The sequence below is a fragment of the Oryctolagus cuniculus genome, chromosome 2 (genome assembly GCF_051225735.1).
Source record: "Oryctolagus cuniculus isolate XC-2025 breed Fujian yellow rabbit chromosome 2, ASM5122573v1, whole genome shotgun sequence".
Taxonomy (NCBI): domain Eukaryota; kingdom Metazoa; phylum Chordata; class Mammalia; order Lagomorpha; family Leporidae; genus Oryctolagus; species Oryctolagus cuniculus.
The window spans coordinates 152574439-152584209 of record NC_142868.1 but is presented as its reverse complement, the minus strand read 5'-3'; the positions used below and the strand labels follow the sequence as shown (position 1 = coordinate 152584209).

Sequence of the window (9771 nt, the reverse complement as noted above, 5' to 3'; positions counted from 1 at the left end):
CGATGGGAGACCAGGAGAAGCACCTGGCTCCTGCTATGGGATCAGCACGGTGCGCCGGCCACAGCACACCAGCCGTGGCAGCCATTGGAGGGTGAACCAACGGCAAAAGGAAGACCTTTTTCTCTGTCTCTCTCTCTCTCACTATCCACTCTGCCTGTCAAAAGAAAAAAAAAAAAAAAGAAAAAAGAAGTGACATCCTGTTTTTCTTGTCAAGTCAGGTTTGTAGCACTTGATATTTAGGAAAACAGTCTGACAGGATACTTCCCATAACTTCTTCAGTTTTTGCTATCAAATTAGATTATCAGAAAGGAATGTATCTGAACATTAGCTTAGACATTTAGATAAAAATGTCTACCGTGTTTTACACAGTTACATTCCTAGATTTTATCAAGATTAACTATAAGAAATGACCACATAGGATAAAGGAATGTTTTCAAGGACAAATCTACATGTCGTCAATGACAAAGTGTCATTTATTTCTGAGAGTTTCATACTCTAAATTTATTTAAAAGTGAGTTATGCCAAACCAGTTTGCCCAACCAACATACATAAAATGTTATACAAGCTCCCTCAACTGGTGAAGATATAGAACTACCAAAAAACATGTTCCATTAAATTGACTGTATCATCCTCTTCAGAAATTTCTGTTACTCCAGCCTGAGATCGAAGGATGGACATGATGTCATTACGTAACTTGTCAAAGCCATTTTGTAAACATATATTTGCCATTGCTTGCCACTTTTCTAGAGAGCAAAGTGAATCACTCATCACAAGATGTTCAACAGCAGCTGAGGAGGGAAAATATAGTATTATAGTATGGTACTTACTTAGTAATCCACACATAGCAATTTTTCAAAATAGAGACAAAATCTCAACTCAGTTACTATTCATCTCCCCCTGAATCCCCTACATTTAATGACATAACATATGGACTGCTCAGTTCAACTCATAAGTACTCTAGTGTTAGCTCTTTTCCTCCTCTATCATCTTAACCTCTTTATGTCTCAATTCAAATCTCTACCATCTTCACATTCCAACCTTTCCACTTACCTCCTTCTTGCTAAGGTAGCAAACGTTGCAGGCTACAAGGCAGAGAGCTCAGCAAGCGAAGAAAGGAAGTTTATTCTTATTCATAGAATCTATAAAACACCACCAGAAACTATCAAATAACTGAGAACCTAATTGTTAAGTTTTCAAACACTGATGAATGCCTTAGTAGCGCTGACCCAAGGGCTTAAGAAATTCTGGCAGGAGCCGGCGCCGGCGCCGTGGCTCACTAGGCTAGTACTCCACCTTGCGGCGCCGGGACACTGGGTTCTAGTCCCGGTCGGGGTGCCAGATTCTGTCCCGGTTGTCCCTCTTCCAGGCCAGCTCTCTGCTGTGGCCAGGGAGTGCAGTGGTGCACCCCATGGGAGACCAGGAGAAGTACCTGGCTCCTGCCATCAGCGCGGTGCGCCAGCCACAGCGGCCATTGGAAGGTGAACCAACGGCAAAGGAAGACCTTTCTCTCACTGTCCACTCTGCCTGTCAAAAAAAAAAAAAAGAAATTCTGGCAGGGACTGGCGGTGTGGCACAGTGGATTAATGCCCTGGCCTGAAGCGCCAGCATCCCATATGGACGCTGGTTCAAGACCCAGCTGCTCCACTTCCAATCTAGCTCTCTGCTGTGGCCTGAGAGAGAAGTGGAAGATGGCCCAAGTCCTTGGGCACCTGCACTCACTTGGGAGACCCAGAAGAAGCTCCTGGCTCCTGGCTTTGGATCAGCACAGCTCCAGCCATTGCGGCCAATTGGGGATGAAAGACCTCTCTCTCTCTCTCTGTCTCTCTCTCGCTGTGCCTCTCTTCTCTCTGTGTAATTCTGACTTTCAAATAAATAAATAAATCTTAAAAAAAAATTCTGGCAAACCTCTATCCTATCTCTAAATGGAGACTTCTTAATGATGCAGGTTTTGTTTTGTTTTTAATTTTTTTGACAGGCAGAATTAGACAGTGAGAGAGAGAGACTGCTAAGGCCGGAGTGTTATGGCTGGCGCACTGCACCAATCCGAAGCCAGGAGCCAGGTGCTTCCTCCTGGTCTCCCATGTGGGTGCAGGGCCCAAGCACTTGGGCCATCCTCCACTGCCTTTCCGGGCCACAGCAGAGAGCTGGACTGGAAGAGGGGCAACTGGGACAGAATCCAGCGCCCCAACCGGGACTAGAACCTGGAGTGCTGGCGCCGCAGGCGGAGGATTAGCCTGGTGATCCATGGCGCCGGCCAAACGATGCAGTTCTAAAACAAACATTTTTCTAAAGGAAATGAAATAATTTGTTTTTTAAAGAAACTTAACACTACTTACTTTTGAAAATCAATTATAGTCTAAAATATAGTATAAAATCAAATATAGTATAAAATATAGTTAGATCCTTTAGGATCTAACAATTTAGGAATATCATTTCTTATTTATTAGCTATATATATATTTTTTTATTTTTTGACAGGCAGAGTGGACAGTGAGAGAGAGACAGAGAGAAAGGTCTTCCTTTGCTGTTGGTTCACCCTCCAATGGCTGCCGCGGCCGGCGCGCTGCGGCCGACGCACCGCGCTGATCCGATGGCAGGAGCCAGGAGCCAGGTGCTTTTCCTGGTCTCCCATGGGGTGCAGGGCCCAAGCACCTGGGCCATCCTCCACTGCACTCCCTGGCCACAGCAGAGAGCTGGCCTGGAAGGGGGGCAACCGGGACAGAATCCGGCGCCCCAACCGGGACTAGAACCCACTGTGCCGGCGCCGCTAGGCGGAGGATTAGCCTAGTGAGCCGCGGCGCCGGCTATTTATTAGCTATATTATTTATAATACTCCACTGTCATCACTGTTATTTTATTTATGCCATAATTATTTTCCTATCAATATTCTAGTTGATATCTGTAATGATAATTTCAAAATATAAAATTATCTTTTTTTTATGTTGGTGTCATTTTTACTTTCTTTTTTTTTAACTTTTATTTAATGAATATAAATTTCCAAAGTACAGCTTATGGATTACATTGCCCCCCCCCCCATGACTTCCCTCCCACCTGCAACCCTCCCCTTTCCTGCTCCCTCTCCTCTTCCATTCACATCAAGATTCATTTTTCAATTCTCTTTATATACAGAAGATCAGTTTAGCATATATTAAGTAAAGATTTCAACAGTTTGCACCCACACAGAAACACAGAGTGAAAAATACTGTTTGAGTCCTAGTTATAGCATTAAATCACAATGTACAGCACATTAAGGACAGAGATCCTACATGAGGAGTAAGTGCACAGTGACTCCTGTTGTTGACTTAACAAACTGACACTCTTGTTTATGGCATCAGTAATACCCTAGGCTCTTATCATGAGTTGCCAAGGCTATGGAAGCCTTTTGAGTTCACCGACTCTGATCATATTTAGACAAGGTCGTGGTCAAAGTGGAAGTTCTCTCCTCCCTTCAGAGAAAGGTACCTCCTTCTTTGATGACCTGTTCTTTCCACTGGGATCTCACTCGCAGAGATCTTTCATTTAGTTTTGGTTTGTTTTTTGTTTTTTTGTTTTTTTCCCAGAGTGTCTTGGCTTTCTATGCCTGAAATACTCTCATGGGCTTTTCAGCCGGATCCGCATGCCTTAAGGGCTGATTCTGAGGCCAGAGTGCTGTTTAGGACATCCGCCATTCTATGAGTCTGCTGTGTATCTTGCTTCCCATGTTGGATTGTTCTCTCCCTTATAAAATTATCTTAATAAATATGCTTTCAAGTAATTTGCCATTTGTTTTTTGACCTTAGACAGTTTAAAATCAAATTGTTGGTGCCGCTGTTGTGGTGTGGCAGGTAAAGCCACCGCCTGCAACGCTAGCATCTTATATGGGCACTGGTTCAGGTCTCCACATCTGATCTAGCTACCTGCAAATGGCCTGGAAAAAGTAGCGGAGGGTGGCCCAGGTGCTTGGGCCCCTGCTACCCACATGGGAGATCCGGAGAAGGCTCCTGGCTCCTGGCTTCCCCCTGGCCCATCCTAGGCCGTTGCAGCCGTCTGGGGAGTAAACCAGCAAATGAAAGATCTCTCTCTTTTTCTCTTTCTCTCCCTCTTTCTCTGTGACTCTGACTTTCAAATAAATAAAGAAATCTTTTTTAAAAAATCAAGTTGTCTGCTCAAGTTCCTATATTAAGTTAATGAATGGGGGGAGTGAGATTTAATTTATTATTCTCAATCCCACTGCAATATCAGGTTAGAGTGAAGATTATATTTAACTATATATATATATATATGGTTTAGGAATTAAAATGTATGAAATTTCTAAATAGCATTTTGATAAAATTTAAAATACATATTAAAAGACTGCTAAGTGTACACATGTGTTAATATATGCAAAGTTTTTAGAACGTATCAGTTATTATGATCAATGACATTCTCCCCCAGGCTCCATAAATTCTTCACTCATTTCCCTCAAGAAATATATACTAGGGGCTGGCATTGTGAAACAGCAGGTTAAGCCTCCACATGGTGCTGGTTCAAGTCTTAGCTGCTCTGTTTCTGACCCAGCTGCTCGGGAAGGCAGAAGAAAATGGCCCAGGTACTAAGGCTCCTGCTATCCAGATGGAGTTCCTGGCTCCTGGCTTCAGCCTGGTCCTTGTAGGCCGTTTGCAGAGTGAACCAGTGGCTGGAAGATCCCTGCCTTTCTCTGTCGCTCTTTCAAGTAAATAAGCCTTTTTTTTTTTTTTTAAGAAATTTATATTATTGTTAACAGACCATTATTGTCATGGTAATCTTCACATTTACAAACTCTAAAAGTTAACTCTAATTAAGAAAGAACTCTAAGGAAAATTTGAGTTAACTGGTAAATAATCATCATGAACCTTTCTCTAAATAACCCACTACTATGTCTTCCAAAACATTTTATCCTACTTACCTTTCCCACCTGCATTTATTTCTTGAAGTAGCTTAATCCCAACCTTTTTCATGTCTACAGAGAATAGATGAAGTACGGTAAGACAAAAAGATAAAGATGGTGGTTTCCCACTCCATTCTTTAGTGAGACATTGAATTAATTCAGTTTGGGGACATAATGTTATTAGCTGTATCAGGTCATCTGAAAGCAAAAATAAAAAACTACATCTCAACATCCTAATATAAATCAACTAAAAACTGGGGCCAGCTAATATCTATACCTGTCAATCAATACTTCTTTTACCAATCCTTCCTATGCTGTCAACAACCCACTCCAACACAACATTACTAGCCCCAGTTTAAAAAAAATTTACATTCAGTATAGCCAAAACCAAAGGAAGACTACCCATAACAAAGAGTATTAGAAAAATAATTGCCAAATAATCATCATGAAAAGAAATGTGATATAATGAAAAAGATACATGTTGCAATCAGGAAATCTAAGTTCTAATCTTACCTATATCACTCAATCTTTTAAAACTCATTTTCACATCAGAAAAGTGCTAGAATTAGAGATAATTTCTAAGGTTCCATCTAATACGACATTCTGTTTGCTTATATCTTGCTACTGCTGTTTAGATCAAATTGTAATGAGCATGTCTTTCTATGCCTTGCACAAGAAAAACAGCTCAGTAATTTTCTTCCTAAAAATATTACATATTTAGGAATTCAAAACTGAAGAAGCCATTAGCTAATTCAAGTATCTAGTGGTAATGGATTATGAATTTGCCTATATTTGGCTATTTTGTACCCCAATAAGAATAATTTCTATAGTTTAACTTATAGTTAACTACTGAGGTAATGTAAAGCTACAGTTATGATTTGTCATCTTAAATTTCTACTTTGTGTTAACTTTCTATATTTTTTAGAGTTAAAATATCCTTCTTGTACCACAACAGAGGTAATTTGCACAATAATTTCTAAGAACATTCCAAGAACTACCATAAATATAATTAGCACTCTGAAGGTCAATACAAGGTGATCTGGTATTTATTAAAACACATATTGACTGTGCTGAGAACTTATATTAATTCACTGCATTTAATATTCATTATTAGTGAGATATTATTATTCTCATATTACAAGTAGGGAAACAGAGTTGGAGAATTTTTCCCTGCATTTCTCTGAATTATACATATGGTATAAAGCAGAACATTCTATCCTATCCCCAAAGTCTATGCCCTTCCTGAACTGCAGTGCTTCCTCTCCAAAATTTATATATGTGAAATACATAGGACATATACATATATACATTATATATTCAATATATTCTGTATATATGTATGTTATATTTGCATATTGATGTGTATACATACATGATGTATATATTTGTGTTGGTATGTATTTATAAATCTAGAATAAGCTGGTGTCCAGATAGGTGGTTAGTGTATTCACTTGTTTAATGATAATGGGGAAGTTAAGCAAGTAAATTATTTCTATAAATAATTAATTGGAAAAAAAACAAAAACAAAGTTTGCTTCTAAACTATAAGTCATAATCATGCTTTTGGGACAAAATTTTTTTCAAGGATTTTTCTGGGTTGTTTTGGTTTTGGCTTCATTTTCTTAACTTATAAATGTAAAACTGATAGTATAAGAGAGAATCCTTTTTCTGAAACTAGAAAGTATTAACAGACATCAGCTGTTCCCCAAGGCCAAGGATAATACCTTGGAAAGCTGTGGTTGTTTCTCATGAAAATGTTGAATAAGCAAAGTGATTTTAAAAATGCCATTTCTAACGTTTAATCTTAATTATTCTCAAGTTACATAATTTTCATTGTATGACATTGCACTAAATAAATTCTGAGGGCAATATCAGGGTTCTAGGTATATAGAAGATTTATGACTTAAATATTAGGTATATTTATTATAGAATATAATGGGCTCTCAGAGGAACAAAATAGCATGATAGTCAATCATGTTTATTTGCACTTATGTCAAGTGAATTTTGTAAAAAGTTCATATTTCATGCAACAAGAATTCTAAGAGTAATTAAAACGTATTTCATGTCTAAACACTAACACACATTTCTTATATATGGAAAAGGAAGAATATTTAACACAGAAACTGAATCTTTAGATAATAATAAAATATATAATTCATTACACAAAGCTTAATTGAGTACTACTTACTATGCCAGATTCTATTCTGTTGCTGTGTAACTACAAGCAAATTACCTACCTCTCTGTGGAAACATACATGTTTTTTATCTATAAAACAGGGGTATGGGCTGGTGCTGTGGCGCAATGGGTTGAAAGCCCTGACCTGAAGTGCCAGCATCCCATATGGGCACTGGTTCTAGTCCTGGCTGCTCTACTTCCGATCCAGCTCTCTGCTATGGCCTGGGAAAGCAGTAGAAGATGGCCCAAGTCCTTGGGCCCCTGCACCCGCATGGGAGACCTGGAAGAAGCTCCTGGCTTCAGATAGGCGCAGCTCTGGCCATTGTTGCCACCTGGGGAGTGAGCCAGAGGATGGAAGACCTCTCTCTCTGTCTCTACCTCTCTCTCTGTAACTCTGTCTTTCAAATAAATAAAATATATCTTTAAAAAATAAAAACAGGATAATATCAAAACCTACTTCACAGAGCCAACATGAGGAGTAAGTGCAATAATGCAGGTAAAAAGCCTAGTTATTATTATAATAGTGGTTCAGCCGGTGCTGTGGCCCAGCGGGTTAACGCCTTGGCCTGAAGTGCTGGCATGGGAGACCTGGAAGAAGCTCCTGGCTCCTGGCTTCGGATCAGTGCAGCTCCAGCCATTGCGGCCATCTGGGGAGTGAACTATCGGACGGAAGACCTCTCTCTCTCTCTCTCTCTCTGCCTCTCCTCTCTCTGTGTAACTCTGACTTTCAAATAAAATAAATAAATCTTTAAAAAAAAGATAGTGGTGCAGGCATGCTATTATTAAATGAACAAATTACTAACTTTAAAAATACACAGGGTGCTGGCGCTGTGGCACAGCAGGTTAACACCCTGGCCTGAAGCGCCAGCATCCCATATGGGCACCGGTTTGAGACCCGGCTGCTCCACTTCCAATGCAGCTCTCTGCTACAGCCTGGGAAAGCAGTAGAAGATGGCCCAAGTCCTTGGGCCCCTGCACCTGCGAGGGAGACCAGGAAGAAGATCCTGGCTCCTGGCTTCGGATTGGCGCAGCTCCAGCTGTTGCAGCCAATTGGGGAGTGAACCATCGGATGGAAGACCTCTCTCTTTCTCTCTCTCTCTCTCTCTGCTTCTCCTCTCTCTGTATAATTCTGACTTTCGAATAAATAAATAAATCTTTAAAAAAGAAGAAGCAGCAGAAACACAGAGAATCTAAGTAAAAGTCAGGCCAGGCCAGTGTTAAAAAATGATCAGGTTCAATGGCTGTAAGAGATCCATTGCCCTGAAGCTGGCACCATGGCTTAGCAAGTGAAGCTGCCGTGGCACCTGCCTCCCTCACGGGCACCAGCTTGAGTCCTGGCTGCTCTACTTCTGATCCAGTTCCCTGCTAATGCACCTGGGAGAGCAGCAGAAGATGGCCCAAGTGCTTGGGCCCCTACACCTATGTGGGAGACCCGGGAGGAGGCTCCTGGTTCCTGACTTTGGCCTGGCCCAGCCTGGTTGATGTAGACATTTGGCGAGTGAACCAGCAGATAGATTTTTCTCTGTCTCTGCCTCTCCCTCTCTGTAACTCTGCCTTTTAAATAAATAACCCTTAAAAAAAAAAAAAAAAAAGGATTCATTTCCCTGGAAAAATGTGACCTAAAATTGTTATGTTTGGTTTGACTTTGCATATTCTTTTTTTTTTTTTTTTTTTTTTTTTTGGACAGGCAGAGTGGACAGTGAGAGAGAGACAGAGAGAAAGGTCTTCCTTTGCCGTTGGTTCACCCTCCAATGGCCGCCACGGCCAGAGCCCTGATCCAATGGCAGGAGCCAGGTGCTTCTCCTGGTCTCCCATGCAGGTGCAGGGCCCAAGCACTTGGGCCATCCTCCACTGCACTCCCTGGCCACAGCAGAGAGCTGGCCTGGAAGAGGAGCAACCGGGATAGAATCCGGCGTCCTGACCAGGACTAGAACCCGGTGTGCCGGCGCTGCAAGGTGGAGGATTAGCCTAGTGAGCCTCGGCGCCGGCCGACTTTACATATTCTTAAACTGGGATATACAGCCTGCAAATCAAGAATGGCATGTCTGAGAGATGGGGAGGTGTCAGGCATGTCCGTGCATTGAGGTTGCTCTTTAAAGATCCTTATTTTATAAGATCCTTTATGTAGCATGGTCCAGCATATCCACTAAATTTATCTTGAAAATCGTATCTTTCCAGGACTATCCAGAAAGTACATAATGTATTTAATAGCTAGCATGACAATCAACTCCAGCTTAATGATTTTCAAGAAAAATTACAAAAGACATCTTCTACATATATACACACATATACATAAACTGCTTTTATAACTTGCTTAAAATAATGTTTGTCTATTAGTCAGCCTTTTGATACTAAAATGAAATCCCTGAGGCAGGCAACTACCTCACAGTTGTGGAAGTACAAAGTCCAAACAGCATGATGAGGCTCCGGCAGGAGCCCCTTGGACTGCATCATCTCATGGCAAAGGGACCCATTTGGGTCTCTTTTCCTATCCTTACAAAGTTACCAGAATTCAGTCACGAGGGCCCTGCATAGTGACCTAATCTAATATAACCACTTTCCAAAGGCCTCTGCCTCTGTGCCAGTCAAATTAAGTTTCTGCCCTCTTGATACCATTACCATAAGATTTGGGGATTAAATTTATGCATGAGTCTGGGAACAAATAATCAAAATATGGCAGCCTGCTACTATGAGTGATCTTACAATTACAGT

The 9771-nt window shown here is 41.1% G+C and overlaps 1 protein-coding gene across 17 annotated transcripts in view; it reads right to left on the bottom strand.

Moving 5' to 3' along the window:
* Positions 1-472: 472 nt before the first annotated feature.
* CLHC1 (clathrin heavy chain linker domain containing 1) overlaps positions 473-9771 on the bottom strand; it is a 46692-nt gene continuing 37393 nt past the window's right edge. For 11 of the 17 annotated variants that reach the window (XR_016229392.1, XM_089326442.1, XM_051842879.3 and 8 more), the window contains 2 exons: positions 4903-5082; positions 473-788 (listed from right to left, as the gene is read on the bottom strand). Coding sequence is in view for 15 of the 17 variants with exons in the window: in XM_089326442.1 (XP_089182568.1) it covers positions 592-788; positions 4903-5082 (377 nt within the window). In the remaining 2 variants the exon portion in view is untranslated. The remainder of the gene's footprint in view (positions 789-4902; positions 5083-9771) is intronic. The other 6 variants (XR_016229393.1, XM_051842880.3, XM_089326443.1 and 3 more) reach the window with 1 other exon arrangement.